Source organism: Loxodonta africana, chromosome 3 (assembly GCF_030014295.1).
Source record: "Loxodonta africana isolate mLoxAfr1 chromosome 3, mLoxAfr1.hap2, whole genome shotgun sequence".
NCBI lineage: Eukaryota > Metazoa > Chordata > Mammalia > Proboscidea > Elephantidae > Loxodonta > Loxodonta africana.
In genome coordinates this window covers 81,924,125-81,944,682 of record NC_087344.1, presented here as the reverse complement: position 1 = coordinate 81,944,682, position 20,558 = coordinate 81,924,125, and the positions used below count along the sequence as shown (strand labels likewise).

The following is a 20,558-nucleotide window of genomic DNA, read 5'->3' as shown; positions in this document are numbered from 1 at the left end:
ATCCTAAGCCAAGGAATCCACACAGCCCTGGACTATTTGATCCACTTGTTCCAAAAACACAGGTAAGAAAGGGGTACTCATTGCCTGTTGCCATCAAGTGGATTTCAACTCATGCAACACTACAGGACAAGGTAGAACTGCCCCATAGGGTTTCCAAGGTTGTAATCTTTACCGAAGCAGACTGCCACATCTTTCTCCCACAGAGCAGCTGGTGGGTTTGAACCAAAAACCTCTCAGTTAGCAGCCAAGCATTTAACCACTGCAGCACCAAGGATTCTTAAAAAAGAGGTAAGGGGTAAAAACTCTTGACATCACTGAATCAGAGACTAGATAGTGTGTGAAGATGACCAGTGGAGTGAAGGCCATCCTGCCTACGTGTGGGTCTATCCAGTTGGCAGGTCCATGGCTGGCAGGCCTCTGCACCCCCGACTCCAGGAGGAAGAGAAGACTGCCAAAGACCCCGGGCCAAAACCACCACCGCTGAGACCCCTAGGCCGCCTGCCTAGCATTGATGAGGCTCGACCCACAGGTCCTGGTCTGAGCCCAGCCTCCCATCGTGGCTCTGTGTTGGGCCTGAGCACGTCCTTCTCACGCCGCAACTCGCTGGTGGGGCCTGGCGTGGGTCCTGGGGGTCGGCGACCATCCCTGGGCCCGGTGCCCCCTCTAAGTTCCCGGGTCAGCTTCTCAGGGCTGCCCCTGGTGCCTGCCCGCCGGGTGGCGCCGTCATACCGCATGGAGCCCTTGCCTGGGGAGCGCTGGCAGACTGCGCGTGCACAAAGCGCCCTTGAGGAGGCGCTGGCCGCAAAGCTGTACGATGTGTGCTACTCAGGCTCGGAGGCTGGGCCGCTGGCGCGGGAGCTCTGCGACCAGGTGCGCCTGCGCCTGCGTGAGTTGAGCCCTCCACGCTACAAGCTAGTGTGCAGCGTGGTGCTGGGGCCTCGCGCTGGCCAGGACGTGCGCGTGGTGAGCCGCGCGCTGTGGGACACGACACGCGACGGGCTGGCCTCAGCCACCTTCACCAACGCCTCGCTCTTCGCTGTGGCCATAGTCCACGGGCTCTATTGTGAGTGAGGAGGTCTCCAAGTTCTGCAAAAACGGTTTATTTTCCCAGGAGGAGGCCCTCCCCGGGGCTCCTATCCCAATAAATAAACGTCTGTTAATAAATAAAAGTGGTCTATAAATATAATGCCCCCTAGCTGGGGGCTAAGGCTCAGGCTTTTCTTGGAGAAGGGACAGGCACGGGCCAGGACAGGCAGCCACCAACCCCAGTAAAGCTGGTCCCTGATTCCCTGCGGTATTCAGCCCAGAGCCCCCAGTGAGGCACCAAAGGGAGGGGGAGGGCCACAAAGGCAAGGGTCCAGGCCTCACAGGCACAGGCCTCAGGACTGAGGGCTTGGGTCAAGGCCTGCTCTGCAGGTTGGACCCTAGGCAGGACTGCGGTCCCGGAGCAGGTGCAGAGCATAGCAGAGCCGTTGCCGTAGGTCTGGGGAGCAGCCCAGCTGCCGAAGGTGGGAAGCAAGGTAAGTACAAGCACTGCGATTTCGGGACACAAAAGTCACAAGGAGAGGCTCCCAGCCACTGAGGATCAGCTTGGTGTGGTCCCCATAGAAGTTCACCTGTGCACAGGAGGGCAGCATGATCAGGGCCGCAGCTCCAGGACCAGTCTCTTTCCCAGCGCCCTGGGTCTCCCAAACCTTCCCCCCAATGCTAGGAGTGGCTCTTACCTGGACAGTGCCATCACTAAACACCATGAGTAGGGCCTGATCAGTCTTGACCCACTGCAGCAGCAATGGGGGGGCAGGCACCTCCACCTCTTCCACACTGGGCAGATCTCCACCCTGCGGGCAGGTGCAGGTCACTGGTCTCACATGAATCAGGTTCCCTCTCCACTGATGCCTCCCTTAGAGGTCTAGCCTCTAGCTTTGAGTATACCTCCCTACCCCCTAAAGGGGAATGGGAAGAGATCAGGATGTGTAAGCCCACCATGTGCCTCACCCCAACTCACACACCTTCATGAGGTGCTGTTCCATATAGGTGGCAAAATACCGCAGGACACCCAGCTGAGGCTGCAGGGCCCGGGGCACAGTGCCCACAGAGAAGGAGAAGTGCTTTGTGCTGGTGGGGTTGTAGTGCACAGTCCTGGGGGCAGAGGGCAGAGGTCAGAGGAAGCCCTGCGCCAGCGCCCCTCCCCTGAGAGACCTCAAGCCCCTGAGCCCAGAAGCACAGACAAGGCACCCCACAACAGCACTTACTTTCTATTGGCTGACAGGGCCATGTGTGTGCCATCATTGAAGAGCACAGCCACACGGCGGCTGGACAGTTGATACCCAAAGCCAAACTTGTTGGAGTAGTCAACCCACTTGCTGACCCACACCAGAGGCTCTGGCTGTGCCAGGGGGGCCGGGTTCTGTTCCGCTGTCATGGGAAAGGAGGCAGTGAAGACCTGTTCCTGGCCTGCCAGCCAAATAACTCCCATCATCATTCCAACGACCTGGACCCCAGCCTTACCTGGAGGCATGAAAGCCACACAGTTTCTCAGAGCACAGAGGGCTGACTCCACCACTGTGGCCACAGTTGGACCTTCTTCAAACCCTGAAGGCAACAGGGCACTGGGAGTTAAGCCTTAGTCCCCTTGGACCCAGGCCATGTCCCTCTGCCCACTCCCTTCATCTGGGACTGGGTCTCAGCCCCAGCAACCTCTAGCACCTCTCATCCTCCCTGGCTCCTCACCATCTCCACTGCTTGCCAGCGTCCCACGGGGTGAGCTGTCTTCAGGTGCTGTCTCTACCAGGCTGACAGGGGCTGGACCAGAGGCTGCTGGAGCCTGGGGTGTTGGGGAGGGAAAGGGAGTACGATGAGCCCTGAAATACAGTTCCTTGGGATCCCATGACCCAGCCCTGTCCTGGCTCCCAGGGCACCCCAGGTCAGCCTCACCTGGCTAATGAGACACAGCCAATTAGGCTACCACGAGGCTGGATGCTTTACCAGCCTCTTTTATCCTGGGCTTCCCACAGCTACAAGAGTGGGGTGAGTCAAGGGACATTGTCCACGTGAGCACCCACCTCAGGCCTGGCATCCTGTTGGCCAAGGGATGTCCGCACGAGGCCGCTCACCAAACAGGAGACCTCGTCCCGCTCCTCAGGATGGTTCTTGCCTTGCGGGGGCAGGGGGTTAGGGAGATATAGCCCTCAGTGTCTTGCTCTGCCCAGGCCCCCTGCTTCCCACAGGGATGACACAGAGATAGGCACACCCAAGTGCTCGTACAACACATGCTCTCCCTAGGATGTTCACAGGTACCACACATGTGTAACAGCCCCTTACTCTATACCCACAACCCACTGACACCCCAGACTCACTCTTGTTCTTCTTCCTGCCAAAGAGGCTCTTGGTAACCTTGGCAAAGAGACTCCTGGCCGGGTTGGGGGGTGTCAGGTCCGGGACAGTCATGCAGCTAGTGACAGGAAGCTTGTCAGGGGTGTAGCCCTGGAGAAGGGAGCCATGTGAGAAGAGACGAGAGGCTCCAGGGGTCCTCTCACTTGCCCCCATTCAATCTTCTGAGGACAGGTAGACTGGACTTTGGTGTCTAGTGAGCCACAGACCTTGGTAAAGAAGTCATGGCGCAAGATCTGGTCGATCGAGGGGCGGTCTCGGGGCGAGGCCCGTAGAATGGCAGTCAGGAGCTGCCGGGCAGGCAGTGAAAGGCTAGCAGGCAGCGTGTAGTGAACCTGCTTGATGCAGCGGTATGTCTCCTTCAGGTCAGCTGTCTCAAAGGGGGGGCTCCCACACAGCAGTGTATACCTGTGGGACAGAGGAAAGAGGTCAGGAGTAAAGTGGAGGGTATGCCCCACCCTTCCACCTACCTGTCTGCCTCTGTCCCGGGACTCACATGACACAGCCCAGCGACCACACATCTGCCTCGGGGCCATGGCCCTGTCTCAGCAACACTTCTGGAGCCACATAGTTGGGGGTGCCACAGATGGTCCTGAAAGGGGGCAAGGAGGAGGGGAAGGCTCAGCCCCAGCTCTGCAGTCCCCCTATCCCTGCCCCCGCTGTGAGTCCAGACAAAGCAGCTGCCTGTCACCAAAGGCAAGAGAGCTTCTGCTTGTCCTGGGACAATGGATGCTGGGTATAGCAGCTGAGTCCCTGCCCACCCGCCTGGCCCAGCTGCTCAGCTGCTCTGCAGGACAGGGGGAGCCCCTGACCCTTCTCCAGGGTCAACATAGAGGGCCCATCACTGATTCCTCCTCCCCCTGCTGCCGTCTGTCAGGCACCCATACAGGCTGTCACCTCCCACGGTCTGTGCTACACACACACCAACACCAGCTGTCACATTCCCCCATAAGCACTCATCTCCCACATGTTATCTGTGTCATGCACACCCAGTCGTCGTGGCCATATCAGGGTCTTCTTATATACCTACCGGGTGTCACATTCTGCCATTCCCATACTCTGTCTCTCTCCCACACACACAGATACACACACTGCCTGTGGCACCTTCCCCTTGTCCACTCACAGGGTCAGTCAGACACCTTCAAGAACCCTTACACCTCCATCTGTCTCAGGAAGTCAGAGTCATCTACCCCATCTGTGTCACACACCCATAGGGCCCTCACCCCCACTGCCAGTCCCAGTAACCCAGGCTGCCACCTCCACCTTCATATGTAATCAGCTCATCACCCCCTTCCCCATCTATCATATGCACACATCAGGCAGTCACCTTGCCTCCTACACACACACACTCACTGTCGCACACATCATCTGTGTCACATATAGATCGAGGCCACTCATCTCGACACTCACTTCTTCCTCTGCTCTGGGGGCTCCAACCGGGCAGCCAGTCCAAAATCCCCCACCTTCAGCTCCATGTTCTCAGTGATGAAAAAATTTCCTGGATGGTGGAAGAGAGATGTGTCAGACTCCTTCCTGCCTCCCAACCCTTCCCACCCTCCTATCCTGCTGGCCATGGAGTCTCACCCAGCTTGAGATCCCGGTGCAAGATCCCCCGCTGGTGCAGGTACTTGAGGCCTGAAAGGATCTGCCTTAGGTAGTAACGCACCTCTGGCTCCAAAAGGGTGTGTCGGGCCTTCCAGATGTGGGCTAGGGACTGGGGAGAGCCACTGTCTCAGTCCCTGGCCCTCCCTGCCTGACCCTTCCCCCATCCGTGCTCCCTGAGGAAGAGACAGGGCCCCAGCTTTGGGTTTTAAGGTCCCTTTTCCTGCCCCATCTCCACCTGCATCACTTCCCCTCACCTTTCGGCTGCACAGCTCCAGGAAAATGTATATGTTGTCAGCATCCTCAAAGTGGTGTGAGAAACGCACGATGTGGCGGTGCTGCAGATCTCGGTGCAGCTCAATCTCGTTTAGGATCTGCGATGGGGGCACGGAAGGTTGTCATGCTTCAAGGGTCCCCGCCCTCCCACCACCACCACCACCACCACCACCACCACCACCACCACCACCACCCTGCGTCCTCCGGCCAGGACGCACCTTCTCGCGCTGATGCGGCTTGGCGACGCGGCTCTGCGGGATGACTTTGACCGCGTAGGCGCTGCCAGTCTCTGTGTCAGTGGCCTCGTAGCAGCGAGCGAAGCCCCCCTATAAGGAGAGGGCATCAGACACGGCGCTCACAGGGTGTCCGGGTCTGGCCCGAACACTTCCTGGAGCCGGGGACAAGCGCCCCCGCCAGGCCCGGCGCCGGAAAAAAGGACGGCGAGGACCCTCTTCCCTGTCAGCATCACCTCCCGGGCAGCCGCCAGCCCACCTTGCCCAACAGGCGGCCTTTGAAGTAGGTGCGGCCGCTGCGCGGGTCCGTGATGAGACGCCCAGGGTCCGGCGCCGGTGCCCCGGCCAGCACCTCCAGCTCAGGTCCCGGCACCGCACTTCGAGGCGGCCCGGGCCCGGCGGGGGACGAGGGCGGGGCGGCAGCGCGCGGGAAGGGGCGCTGGGACAGGAAGCCGGCGGCGGGCTCCATGCGGCGGCGCGTCGCAGCGCGGGCGCGGCTCGGTCTCGGTTCCGCCCGGCCAGGGCCGCGCGTGGGCGCTGCCTGGATTCGCTACACTGCGCTGGCGCCCGAGGGAGCCCGGCGTTTTTATCAATGAACGCCGGCCCCCTTCCCCGTGTCCCGTCACCAGGAGCCCCGCCCCCTTCCTGGCGGCGAGTCACCGGGAAGCCTCGCCCCTTCTCGGGCTTACGTCAACAAGAAGCTCCGCCTCCCACCCCACACACCTCGACGCCCCGCCTCCTGCTCACGCTTTAAAGGCACAGCCATACTGCTAGTCACCTACTGTGCCGGCGCGCCCCGGCTGTGGGGCCTGTTTCTCCGCCCCCCACCCACCCCGCCCCTGAGAACTTTGAGCCCCCTAATGGGGGCTACTTTCTTCTCCCATCCTTCGGGGCGTATGCTGAAGTCCGAGTGGGAGCCCGGCACCTAGGCCGTCTCCCCAGCAACTGGACCAGCGTTCCAGGCGGAAGGGGAGAGGCAGGGGTGGCGCTCGTTTTCGCCGGGGCGCTTCACCAATACTCCCCTTTCAGGCACGAGATGGTGAGCGCGTCCGGCGCCCTCGGTCGGAGCCTCCAGGACTAGCTCAGTGCTGGCCCCTTTAGGAACCGAGAGGGATTGCACACTCCCGAGCCCGACTTGCCAGGCCCAGGGGCAGCTATGCTGCGCTTTGGGTTGGGCTGGGTATCCCAAGCCTTTACCATGCACCGCGTCACATCATCTGCTACCCATGTCCACACTCTTGAGGGACGAATCCCAGGCTCCAGCAGGGTTCCTTATTCCCTTCCCCTGAAAACACCCATTGTCCTGGTTCAGTAACCAGAAAGCCAAAAAGTTAAGAAAGGGGAACTCACCTTTCTCAGATGCTAGCGATGGGCAACTGGGCAGCTGGTGCCAGCACCATCTGGACCCTTAGACACCTACTCAATGCTCATCTTTCCAGGGCCAGAGACAAATGTGGGGTCTTAACCTCTCTGGCGTGTTTGTCACAGGATCATCAACCTCTGGCTTTGTAGTCCCTCTCACCTCCCTGCCCTCACACTGAACCATCCAATCAATAACTCATGAATAAGCCATTCGGTCCCCAAAGACTCAGTGAAAATACCAGCACACGGTTCGAATAAGACTGGCCAAGGTTGCAGCCCTCATTTATTTAACATTCTGCTTGATGGAAACAGACAATGTTGTTGTTGTTAGGTGCTCTCCAGTCAGATCCAACTCATAGCAACCCTATGTACAACAGCACGAAACACTGCCCGGTCCTGCACCATCCTCACAATCGTTGTTATGCTTGAGCCCATTGTTGCAGCCACTGTGTTAATCCATCTTGTTGAGGGCCTTCCCCTTTATCGATGACCCTCTACCAAGCATGATGTTTTTCTCCAGGGACTGATCCCTCCTTATAACATGTCCAAAGTACGTGAGACTCATTCTTGGCATCCTTGCTTCTAAGGAGCATTCTGGTTGTGCTTCTTCTAAGACAGGTTTGTTTGTTCTTCCGGCAGTTCATTGTATATTCAATATTCTTCACCAACACCACAATTCAAAGGCATCAATTCTTTGGTCTCCCTTATTCATTGTCCAGCCTTCACATGCATATGAGGCAACTGAAAACACCATGGCTTGGGTCAGGCACACCTTAGCCCTCAAAGTGACATTTTTGCTTCTTACCACGTTAAAGAAGCCTTTTGCAGCAGATTTACCCAATTATCAGTACAATGCATCCTTTGATCTCTTGACTGCTGCTTCCGTGAGTGTTGGTTGTGGATCCAAGTAATACAAAATCCTTGATAACTTCAATCTTTTTTGCTTATTGGTCCAGTTGTGAGGATTTTTGTTTTCTTTATGTTGAGGTGTAATCCATACTGAAGGCTGGAGTCTTTGATCTTCATCAGTAAGTGCTTCAAGTCCTCTACACTTCAGCAAGCAAAGTTATTTCATCTGCATAATGCAGGTTGTTAATGTCTCCCTCCAATCCTAATGCCCCTTCTTCTTCATATGGTCCACCTTCTACAGATTATGTGCTCAGCATACAGATTGAATAAATATGGTGAAAGGATACAACCCTTACAAACCTTTCTTGACTTTAAACCACAAAGTATCCCTTTGTCCTGTTTGAATGACTGCCTCTTGATCTATGTACAGGCTCCTCACGAGCACAGTTAAGGGTTCTGAAATTACCAGTCTTTGCAATGTTATCCATTATTTGTTATGATCCACACAGTTGAATGCCTTTGCATAGTCAATAAAACACAGGTACACATCTCTCTGGTGTTCTCTGCTTTCAGCCAGGATCCATCAGCAATGGTATCCCTGGTTCCACATCCTCTTCTAAATCTGGCTTCAATTTCTGGCAGTTCTTTGTTGATGTACTCCCGCAGCTGCTTTTGAATAATCTTCAGCAAAATTTTACTTGAGTGTGATATTAATAATATTATTCAATAATTTCCTTATTCAGTTGGACCACTTTTCTTTGGAATAGGCATAAATATGGACCTCTTCCAGTCAGTTGGCCGGGTAACTGTCTTCCAAATTTCTTGGCATAGACGAGTGCGCACTTCCAACACTAAATCTGTTTGTTGAAATGATTCAGTTGCTATTCTGTCAATTCCTGGAGCCTTGTTTTTTGCCAGTGCCTTCAGTGCAGCTTGGTCCTCTTCCTTCAGGACCATTGGTTCCTGATCATATGCTACCTCCTGAAATGGTTGAATGTTGACCAATTCTTTTTGGTATAGTGACTCTGTGTATTCCTTCCATTTTCTTTTGATGATTCCTGTGTTGTTTAATATTTTCCTTGTAGAATCCTTCAACATGCAATTCGAGGCTTGAATATTTTCTTCAGTTCTTTCAGCTTGAGAAATACCAAGTGTGTTCTTTCCTTTTGGTTTTCTAACTCCAGTTCTTTGCACATGTCATTACAGTACTTTACTTTGTCATCTCGAGCTGCCCTTTGAAATCTTCTGTTCAGCTCTTTTACTTCATTTCTTCCATTTGCTTTAGTGATGTTCAAGAGCAAGTTTCAGAGTCTCTTCTGACATCCATTTTGTTCTTTTCTTTCTTTCCTGTCTTTTGAATGGCCTCTTGCTTCCTTCATGTATGATGTCCTTGATGTCATTCCACAACTTGTCTGGTCTTTGGTCATTAGTGTTCGACACATCAAATCTATTCTTGAGATGATTTCTAAATTCAGATGGGATATACTCAAGGTCATTTCTAATTTTCTCCAGCTTTGAACTTGCATATGAGCAGCTGATGGTCTGTTCCGCAGTCAGCCCCTGGCGTTGTTCTGACTGATGATATTGAGCTTTTCCATCATCTCTTTCCCCAGATGTAGTCGATTTGATTCCTGTGTATTCCATCTGGTGAGGCCCACATGTACAGTCATCATTTATGTTGCTGAAAAAAGGTATTTGCAATGAAGAAGTCATTGGTCTTGCAAAATTCTATCATGTGACCTCTGATATAATTTCTGTCACCAAGGCCATATTTTCCAACTATCAATCCTTCTTTTTTGTTTCCACTTTTCAATCACCAGTAATTACCAATGCATCCTGATTGCATGTTTGATCAATTTCAGAGTGAAGAAGTTTGTAAAAATCTTCAGTTTCTTCATCTTTGACCTTAGTGGTGGGTGTATAAATTTGAATAATTGTCATATTAACTGGTTGGTCTTCCTCGTAGGCGTATGGATATTATCCTATCACTGACAGCATTGTACTTCAGAATAGATCTTAAAATGTTCTTTTTGACAATGAATGCAGTGTCTTTACTCTTCAAGTTGTCATTCAGCATAGTAGACCATATATATCATTGTCCAATTTGAAATGGCCAAGACCAGTCCATTTCAGTTCACTAATGCCTAGGATATCAATGTTTCTGTGTTCCATTTCTTTTTTGATGATCTCCAATTTTCCTAGATTCATACTTAGTACATTCCACATTCCAGTTATTAATGGATGTTTGCAGCTGTTTCTTCTCATTTTGAGTTGTGCCACACAGGAAATGAAGGTCCTGAAAGCTTGACTCCATCCATGTCAGTAAGGTCGACTCACTTTGACGAGGCAGCTCTTCCCCAGTCGTCCTTTTAGTGCCTTCCAACCTGAGGGACTCATCATCTGGCACTATATCAAACAATGTTCCGCTGCTATTCATAAGGTTTTCACTGGCTAATTCTTTTCAGACGTAGACCACCAGGTGTTTCTTCCCAGCCTGTCTTAGTCTGGAAGCTCAGCTGAAACCTGTACACCATGGGTGACCCTGCTGGTATTTGAATACTGGTGGCATAGCTTCTAGCATCACAGCAACATGCTAGCCCCCATAATACGACAAACTGACAGACACGTGGGGAAAACAGACAATAGGAAAGTACATAAATAAGGTAATTGGAGACTGTGAAAAGTCCTATTAAGGAAGTAAACAGGTGAGTAACTGAAGAGCTTCCTTTAGAAAGAGTAGCCAGGAAAGTCAACAAATATTTATTGAACATCCATTTTCTGTCAGTTTTATCTCCCAAATGTCTCTGAAATCTATCCATTTTGATCCATCATCCCCCCGTACACCCTGGTGTGGGTTACAATCTCTCTCATGGGAATTTTTCCCACAGTGCCTTGCTAATCTTATCTCCATTTCATCCTCCCTCTAAACAAATGTCAGAGGGATTTCACCTAATCCCTTATCATACCTACAAGAGCCTACTTCTCCAACCTTGCCCTTCCTGGCCACTGAAGGGAGACCCCAAACAGCCTGATATGTGGGGAAATACTAGAAGCTCAGGATGAGTTAGGGGGAAATAAGGCATGAGGGTGGGCAGGAAGGCCTTAAGCACCATGCTCAGGAGTTTGGTCTTTATCCTGCAGGTCAGCAATTTTCCAGGGGCAGATAATAGTGGTGGGGCCAGAAAGGACGTACCTCCAGAGGAAATGGGGCTGAGGCATGAGTAGTTGAAAAAGCATTGTTATGAATTGAATTGTGTTCCCAAAAAACACATGTTGTAAATCTTAACCTATGCATTTGTGGATGTAATCCTATTTGGAAATAGGGTTCTTTATTATGTTAATGAGGCTATGTCAATGTAGGGCATGTCTTCAATCAATCACTTTCGAGATTTAAAAGAGCAAATTAGGCACAGAAGAAAGCAGACACAGGGTGAAGAGCTATACTATCTGAAGTCTACGAAGGCAGACCAGTCTACAAGCCCAGGAACTCCAAGAATTATTGGCTACAGAAACTAAGACAAGGATTTTCCCCCAGAGTAAACAGAAAGAGAGACTTCCCCTAGAGCCAGCAGCCTGAATTCAGACTTCTAGCCTCATAGAAGATCTACCCTGAAGTACAACACCGTCAGTGATAAAATAATATCCATATGCCTACAAAGAAGACCAGTTAACATAACTATTATTCAAATTTATGCACCAACCACTAATACCAAAGATGAGGAAATAGAAGTTTACCAACTTCAGCAGTCTGAAATCGATCAAACATCCAATCAAGACTTGTTGATAATTACTGGTGATTGGAATGTGAAAGTTGGAAACAAAAAAAAATGGGTTGGTAATTAGAAAATATGGCCTTGGTGATAGAAAGATGGAGATCTCATGGTAGAATTTTCCAAGACCATCGACTTCTTCACTGCAAATACCTTTTTTCAACAACATAAATGGCAACTGTACATGTAGATCTCACCCGATGGAAAACACGGGAATAAAAACTGACTACATCTGTGGGAAGAGATGATGGAGAAGCTCAATATCGTCAGTCAAAACAAAGCCAGGGCCAAGGGCAGAAAAGATCATCGGTTGCTTATATGCAAGTTTCAGTTGAAGCTGAAGAAAACTAAAACAAGTCCACAAGAATTAAAACACGACCTTGAGTATATTCCACCTGAATTTGGAGACCATCTCAACAATAGATTTTACGCATTGAACACCATAACTGAAGACCAGATGGTGTTGTAGGATGACTTCAAGGACATCATGCGTGAAGAAAGCAAAAGGTCATTAAAAAGACAAGAAAGAAAGAAAAGACCAAAACCAGTGTCAGAAGAGACTCCGAAACTTGCTCTTGAATGCAGAGTAGCTAAAGTGAATGGGAGAAATGATCACGTAAAAGGGCTGAACGGAAGATTTTGAAGAGCAACCAGAGAAGACAAAGTAAAGTATTATAATGAAATGTGCAAAGACCTGGAGTTAGAAAACCAAAAGGAAAGAACACGTTTGGCATTTCTCAAGCTGAGAGAACTGAAGAAAAAATTCAAGCCTCAAGTTGCAATGTTGAAGGATTTTACAAGGAAAATATTAAACAACACAGGAGTCATCAAAATAAGATGGAAGGAATACACGGAGTCACTATACCAAAAAGAATTGGTCAACATTCAACCATTTCAGGAGGTAGCATATGATCAGGAACCAATGGTCCTGAAGGAAGAGGACCAAGCTGCACTGAAGGCACTGGCAAAAAACAAGGCTCCAGGAATTGACAGGATACCAACTGAAATGTTTCAACAAACAGATGCAGTCCTGAAAACACTCACTCATTTATGCCAAGAAATTTGGAAGACAGGTACCTGGTCAACCAACTGGAAGAGATTCACATTTGTGCCCATTCCAAAGAAAGGTGATCCAACAGGAGGTGGAATTTATCAAACGATATCATTAATATCACATGCAAATAAAATTTTGCTGAAGATAATTAAAAAATGCATGCAGCAACAAGTCATGGTTGAATTATGTCCCCCCAAAAATGTGTGTATCAATTTGGTTGGGCCATGATTTCTAGTATTCTGTGGTTGTCCTCCATTTTGTGATTGTAATTTTATGTTAAAGAGGATTAGGGTGGGATTGTAACGCCCTTACCAGGCCACATTCCTGATCCAATGTAAAAAGAGTTTCCCTGGGGTGTGGCCTGCACCACCTTTTATCTCTCAAGAGATAAAAAGAAAGGGAAGATAGCAGAAAGGGGGAACTCATACCACCAAGAAAGCAGTGCAGTCTGGAGAAAAGCTCATCCTTTGGACCTGTCGTCCCTGCACAGAGAAGCTCCTAGTCTGGGGGAAGATTAATGAGAAGGCCGACAGAGATAGAAAGCCTTCCCCTGGAGCTAACACCCTGAATTTAGCCTATTTTATTAAAAAAAAAAAAAAAAACTTTTTTTTTTTTTTCTTTACTGTGAGAAAATAAACTTCTCTTTGTTAAAGCCATCCACTTCCGGTATTTCTGTTATAGCAGTACTAGATAACCAAAACACAGTACATCAACAGGAACTGCCAGAAATTCAAGCCAGATTCAGAAGAGGACATGGAATGAGGGATATCATTGCAGATATCAGATGGATCTTGGCCAAAAGCAGAAAAATGTTTACCTGTGTTTTATTAACTATGCAAAGGCTTTCGACTATTGGGATCATAGCAAATTATGGAAAACACTGGGAAGAATGGGAATTCCAGAACAGTTAACTGTGCTCATGAGGAACCTGTGCTTAGACCAAGAGGCAGTCTTTTGAACAGAACAAGCAGATACTGAGTGGTTTAAAGTCAAAAAAGGTGTTTGTCAGGGTTGTATCCTTTCACCATAACTATTCAATCTGTATAATGAGCAAATAATCTGAGAAGCTGGACTATATGAAGAAGAACAGGATGTTGGTATTGGAGGAAGACTCATTAACAACCTGTGCTATGCAGATGACACAACCTTGCTTGCTGAAAGCAAAGAAGATTTGAAGCACTTACTGATGAAGATCAAAGACCCAGAGCCTTCAGTATGGATTATACCTCAACATAAAGAAAACAAAAATTCTCACAAATGGACCAATAGGCAACACTATAATAAACAGAGAAAAGATTGAAGTTGTCAAGGATTTCATTGTTCTTGGATCCACAATCAATGCCCATGGAAGCAGCAGTCAAGAAATCAAAGATGCATTGCATTGGACAAGTCTCCTGCAAAAGACCTCTTTAAAGAGTTCAAAAGCAAAAATGTCACTTTGAGGACAAAGGAGCACCTGACCCAAACCATGATATTTTCAACAGCCTCATATGCATGTGAAACCTGGACAATGAATAAGGAAGGCAAAACTGATGCCTTTGATTATGGTGTTGGAGAAGAATGTTGAGTAAAGCATGGACTGCCAGGGGAACGAACAAGTCTGTCTTGGAAGTAGTACAACCAGAGTGCTCCTTGGAAGCAAGGATGGCAAGACTCCTTCTCACATACTTTGGACATGTTATCAGGAGGGACCAATCCCTGGAGAAGAATGTCATGCTTGGTAAGATAGAGTCAGCAAAAAAGAAGAAGACCCTCAACGAGATGGATTGACACAGTGGCTGCAACAATAGGCTCACACATAGCAACAATTGCGAGGATGGCGCAGGAGTGGGCAGTGTTCTGGTGTGGATTGGGTCACTATGAGTCAGAACTGACTCGACAGCACCTAACAACAACAACAAGCCACCTAAATTGAGAAAATAAATTTCTGTTTGTTAAAGCTAGCCACTTGTCGTATTTCTGTTATAGCAGCACTTAGAAAATAAGACAAGCAAATTCACTTTTATATTTGGAAAATAAAGCAAAATGTCTCAATTTTAAGGCAAAGTTTAGCAAGATTCAACAAACTCTTTTGGCTGAGGTGATTGATGATCTGAAGATCTGCTACCTACAATTTCAGAGCCTCACTGGCCAGCTCAGAATCCTATGTTCCCAAGCCTAGAAAATACACTTCTCCACAGTCAAGGTCCCAGCCCACTGAGGGGACTTGTTTAGGTTTTGCCGCAACCATATCTAGCAATACTGAGCCACTTGTACGTTGGAAGTCACAGAACTGCTGTCCTCTTGCTCCAAGGTCTGCCCTCTGTGGGGCGTGGTTCCCAGGACAAGAGCACAGTTATCCCCAAAAGACTTCCAAAATTCCTACCTAGAGCAATGACAAATTGCTTCTTTTCCAGCCTTGAGACTTCCATCAATGTTCCAAAGGCCCTTAGGCTCAGTTTTAGCCAGAGATCTACTATGGCAGCTTATCAAGGGCTTCCTCTCCTGTGATGGTTAAGATCGTGTGTCTACTTGGCTGGGCCATGATTCTCAGAGTTTTGGGAGTTGTATAATGTTGTGATCACATCCCTGTTGAAATTTGATATGTGACCTCCCCCACAATGGAATCTGCTGAGTGGTACCAGTGGGGGCAGAGCTTGTGGCACCTCGCTGCCCCACAGCCTTCATCTCTCTGCTCTACGCTATTTCCTTCCTGCCCACCTTGCCAAGGTTTTTGGCTTGTTCTGGACCCTGCAGGTGCCTCTTGTCATCTGACTCCAATTCTTGGGACTTGAGCTAGCAGCTTACCTGTCGATCTTGGGATTCATCGATCTTCACAGCCTGTGAGCAAGAGTCCTGCTCTCTGACCTGCTGATCTTGGGTTCGCCAGCTCCTGCAGCTACGTGAATCACGAGAAGCCTTTCAGTCTTGCCTACCTATCTTGGGGTTCATCAGCCTTCACAGCCTGTGAGCAAGAGTCCTGCTCCCTGACGTGCCGAACTTGGGTTTGCCAGCCCCTGACGTTATGTGAATCAGGAGAAACCTCTATCCTGATCCATGGAGTTGGGAATTCCAGCCTCTACAATCTCGTGAGCTGTTTCCTTGATATAAATCTCTCTCTCTCTATATATGTATACACTTTACTGGGTTTGCTTCTCTAGAGAACCCAGCCTAAGACACCTCCCTAAGCAGCCTTGGCCAGAAGAAAGCTGGTTCCTAGAGCAGATACAAGGACAAGCTCAGCCATGGAGCCAGTTGTTCATTCTTTCACTAACGTTTTCCTGAGTAGCCACTATGTGTTAGATCCTGTGCTAGACCCTGGGGAGACCCACGGGTACGGACAACTACACTGTACTGTAATTGATGTTATATGGCAAAGGGGGTGTGTTGTGGGGGTGGCCTATAGGAGTGGGAGTGGGATCTCACCCTGCTTGGCCAAGATTTCTAAGCTGAGACATAAGACTTAGAAAAGTGTTCCCAAGGAGGGAACAGTGTGCTCCTTGAGGCCTGAAGTGAGAGCTCTCGGCTCTTGGAAGAACTGAAACTTCAGAGTAGCTGGAGGAGAAGGAGGATGGGACCCTGGAACAGTTCAGGAGTCATAACCCAAAAGGCCTTGCAAGGTATGTGGATGAGTCTAAGGTCCACTTACGCCTTCCCCAATTTGCAATATAGCCTGGGAGAGGGTTCCGGGAAGTGTCAAGGGGACCGACTCAATGAGAGAGGAAGAGGATTTGTCCTCCAGGCCCTGTTTGCTAGCTCCTCCTACCCAAAACTGAGAATCTCCTGCCAAGCCTATAAGTGAAGTCTAAAGCTAGATTCTCCTCCCCTCCCGGGCCTGGGATTTAAGGCTGAGCTAGGTTATCTGACACGTGCTTGTGTTAACTCTCTAATTCCTGCCGTGGAGGACATTGGCCAGGGGTATTGTAGTGGGCTGAATTGTTGTTGTTAGGTGCTGTCGAGTCAGTTCCAACTCATAGGTACCCTATGTACGACAGAATGAAACATTGCCTGGTCCTGTGCCATCCTTACAGTCAGCTTCAACTTGAACTTGCATATGAGCAATTGATGGTCTGTTCCGTAACTGGCCCCTGAACTTGTTCTGACAGATAATATTGAGCTTCTCCATTGTCTCTTTGCACAGACCCAGGCTGGGCTAAGAGCCTACTCCCATGTCCCGTTTCCTGTCTGCCCTTTTTTTTTAAATTAAGGTAAAAATATACTAAACATTTGCCAATTCAACAATTTTTAACCAAATAATTTAGTGACATTACATTATTCATGTTGTACAACCATTATCATCATCCTTTTCTGAATTATTCCACCAACATTAGCATTAACTCCAAAACCTGTCACCTTCAAGTCCATTCTGACTCACAGTGATCCTATAGGACAGAGAACTGCCCCATAGAGTTTCCAAGTAGCATCTAGTGGATTCAAACTGCTGACCTTTTGGTTAGCAGCTGTAGCACTTAACCGCTACACCACCAGGGTTTCCAGCATAAATTCAGTGCTCCCTAAATAAGAACTCCCCCTTTTTCCTTCCCTCCAACCTCTAATAGCTTTGGTTTCCACATATTTGCCCATGTTGTGTGAGATCATACAATATCTATCCTCATTTATTTAATTATGCTTTAGGTGAATGTTCATAGCTCAAGTTAGTTTCTCAAACAAGAATTTATACACCCATTGTTATATGACCCCAGGTGCTATCCCTGTAATGTGACAGCACACTTTTCCTTTCCACCCCAGATCTCCCCTGTCTGTTCAGCCAGCACCTATCTTTTTCTGACTTTTCATCTCATCTCTGGACAGGAGCTGCCCATTTAGTCTCGTGTATCTACTTGAACTAAGAAGCATATTCTTCACGAGTACCATTTTATGTCTTATAGTCCAGTCTAATCTTTGTCTGAAGAATTAGCTTCAGGAATGGTTTTAGTCCTGGGTTAACAGAGAGCCCAGGAGCCATATCTTCTGGGGTTCCTCCAGTCTCAGTCAGACCATTAAGTGTGGTCTTTTTACTAGAATATGAGTTCTGCATCCCACTTTTCTCCTGCCCTGTCAGGGCAGTCATTGTTAGTAGTCGGGCACCATCTAGTTCTTCTGGTCTAAGGCTGACGGAGTCGCTGGTTTACGTGGCCCTTTTTGTCTCTTGGGCTAATATCTTCCTTGTATCTTTGGTGTTCTCCATTCTCCTTTTCTCCAGGGGGGCTGGGACTAATGATGCATCTTCAATGGCCGCTCGCTAGCTTTTAAGATCCCAGACACCACTCACCAAAGTGGTATGCAAAATATTTTCTTAATAAACTTTGTTATGCCAATTCACCTAGGTGTCCCCTGAAACCATGGTCCCCAGACCCCTGCTTCTGCTACTCTGCCCCTCAAAGTGTTTGGTTGTGTTCAGGAAATTTTTTAGCATTTGGTTTAGTCCAGTTGTGCTGACTTCCCCTGTATTGTGTGCTGCCTTCCCCTGTATTGTGTGCTGCCTTCCCTTCGCCTAAAATAATTCTTCTCTACTATCTAGTTAGTGAATTCCCATCTTCCTCCCTCCCCACCTTGTACCATCTAAGAATGTTTTCTTCTGTGTTTAAAACTTTCCTTGAGTTCTTATAATAGTAGCTTCATACAATATTGGTCCTTTTGCGATTGACTAATTTCATTCACCTTAATGCCTTCCAGATTCATCCATACTATGTTTCATTGATTCATTGCTGTTCTTTATGGTAGTATTCCATTGTGTGAATATACCATAATTTGTTTATCCATTCGTCCATTGATGGGCACCTAGGTTGTTTCTACATTTTTGCTATTGTAAACAGTGCTGCAATGAACATGTGTGTGCATGTATCTGTTTGTGTGACGGTTCTTATTTCTCTAGAATATATTCCAAGGAGTGGAATTGCTGAATAGTACTTCTATTTCTAGCTTTTTAAGGAAGTGCCGTATCGATTTCCAAAGTGGTTGTACCATTTTACAGTCCCACCAGCAGTGTGTAAGTGTTCCAGTCTCTCCACAACCTCTCCAACATTTATTATTTTGTGCTTTTTGGATTAATGCTAGCCTTGTTGGGGTGAGATGGTATCTCATGGTAGCTTTGATTTGCATTTCTCTAATGGCTAATGACCATGAGCATTTCCTCATGTATCTGTTAGCTGCTTGAATGCCTTCTTTGGAGAAGTGCTTGTTCATATCCCAATATTTATCCTTTTGTAACTGATTAATTTCACTCAGCCTAATGTTTTCAAGGTTCATCCATGTTGTGGCATTTACCAGGACTTCATTTCTTTTCATGGCAGAGTAATATTGCATTGTATGTATACACCACATTTTGTTTATCCATTCATCTGTTGATGGATGTCTGCCCTTTTTTGAGGTCTACTGTCCTGTCTTCTTCCCTTGGGAGGCTAACAAGGTTCTTGAGCCCACCTCTGGGACTCAGGGAAGCAGGAGGGGGTCCTCCTGGATGCTGTAGTTTAAGGGCCTGACAGCCACCTCTGCCTCCTCCTTCTGTGTAACATATGCTAACTTTTAACGGATCTTACGTACCTGGCATGTACCAGGTGCTGGGCTAAGCATTTATCTTACTGATTCCTCACAGTAACCTTATGATGTGAATGTGATTACTATCCCCATTTTACAGACAAAGAAACTGAGACTCAGGGGGGTTAAGCAACTTGCTCAAGGTCACACACAGCTACCATGATCTGAACCCAAGACTGTCTGACTCCACTATTCATCACTGCCTGACTTTTCTGGGAGGGTCATTTGTTCCCTGTCCTTCGACCTGTCTTCCCCATACACTGTCCTTATCCCTCTTACTAGCCCTTTCTCCAACCCCTAAGATTCTCACAACTTTTACCCACTTTGAGGTTTTTTCAGCTCTCTGGGCCTCCATCCCACCAAGGGTGCTGTTGGGTCTCGTGTCCGTAGCTGTACATGTCCCACACTCCCTGCTCCCTTGGTAGCTCAGAGTCACGATTTCTTGATAGAAATTCAGGTTACAGAGGCCAAGGGAAGAGAGTCTTTCAAGAATAAGAGATACCAAGTTAGGTTAGGACTCAGGAGGGGTCATTGCATTCAGTAAGGACATCTCCAGCATGCTCTGTGGGTACAGCGGTAGCAGTGCCAAAGCTGGATAAGAGATGAGCTGTATTAATAGCTACATAAGCATTTAGTGCTTACCATGGGCTATTCTGGATTCCCTGTGTGGTCCAAATGGTTAACACACTCGGCTGCTAACTAAAAGGTTAGATGTCTGAGTTCGTCTCAGAAAAAAGTCCTGGTGATCTACTTCCCCAAAAGTAGCCATCGAAAACCTCATTGCGCACAGTTCTACTTTGACATAAGTGGAGTTGCCATGAGTCAGGGCTGACTTGACAGCTACTGGTTTCGATTTATGTGCTATTCTGACCACTTTACAAATATTAACTCATTCAATATTCACGACAACCCTATAACAGAGAGGTGAACGACTTGCCCAAGGTCACAAAGGTAGTATGTGGTGGAGTGGGATTAAAGAGTCTGGACAGTCTGGCTTCAGACTCCGTGTTGTTAACTCCCAGGCCATATACACAACTCTCAGCTGTGAGGAGGGGAGGGGGGCATTGAAGGGCAGGACCAGTAGAGGGAGAGGTGGGTGATGGAGCAGGATCAGGAGGGGTGGGGCAGGTATTTACAGGCTGAGTGAGTGGTTCCCTCTCCTGAACTGTAAATAGTGGGGACCTGCCAGCAGCGGGAATCAAGATAAGGTGACTCATGAGGGAGGGGCTTCAGGCCAAGCACCTTTATCAGTGGTTCTGTGGGAAATTCACAGCCCAGAGGTTCAGGGTGCTAGTAATGGGGAGCCAGGAGGGCCAGAGATGTGGGTAGGGCAGGGAATTGAAATGCAGCCAGCTGAGTTGCCCAGGGGCAGAGCAAGCTGTCAGAGAGAAGCTCCCAGGACAGCAAGATCTGAGCTCCCCTGCCCCAGGACCTGGTTTCCCAGGTACAAGAAAATCTTTAAGTGCTAAGCAGTCCTCCGGATCTAGGGAAACCACAGACCAGAGC

General features: G+C 48.6%; 2 protein-coding genes across 7 annotated transcripts; one reads left to right on the top strand and one right to left on the bottom strand.

Annotated features, from left to right (window-relative positions):
- Positions 1-212: 212 nt before the first annotated feature.
- PLK3 (polo like kinase 3) lies at positions 213-5,985 on the bottom strand. Of its 6 annotated transcripts, XM_064281877.1 has the most exons (15): positions 5,761-5,985; positions 5,487-5,594; positions 5,250-5,366; positions 4,975-5,104; positions 4,801-4,888; positions 3,887-3,982; positions 3,600-3,798; positions 3,357-3,483; positions 3,063-3,154; positions 2,731-2,824; positions 2,509-2,592; positions 2,253-2,415; positions 2,010-2,139; positions 1,725-1,838; positions 213-1,616 (listed from the first exon to the last, which is right to left on the bottom strand). In XM_064281877.1, the coding sequence occupies exons 1-15, from the start codon at positions 5,968-5,970 to the stop codon at positions 1,425-1,427; spliced, it is 1,944 nt and encodes a 647-aa protein (XP_064137947.1). In that variant the 5' UTR covers positions 5,971-5,985; the 3' UTR covers positions 213-1,424. The 6 variants fall into 6 exon arrangements, with proteins under 6 accessions (XP_064137947.1, XP_064137946.1, XP_064137944.1 ...); XM_064281876.1 differs by having other exon boundaries at positions 2,253-2,592; XM_064281874.1 differs by having other exon boundaries at positions 213-1,838.
- On the top strand, positions 403-5,368 carry DYNLT4 (dynein light chain Tctex-type 4). The gene has a single exon (XM_064281882.1). It carries the CDS (start codon positions 403-405, stop codon positions 1,069-1,071), a length of 669 nt encoding a protein of 222 aa, XP_064137952.1. The 3' UTR covers positions 1,072-5,368.
- Positions 5,986-20,558: the final 14,573 nt, after the last annotated feature.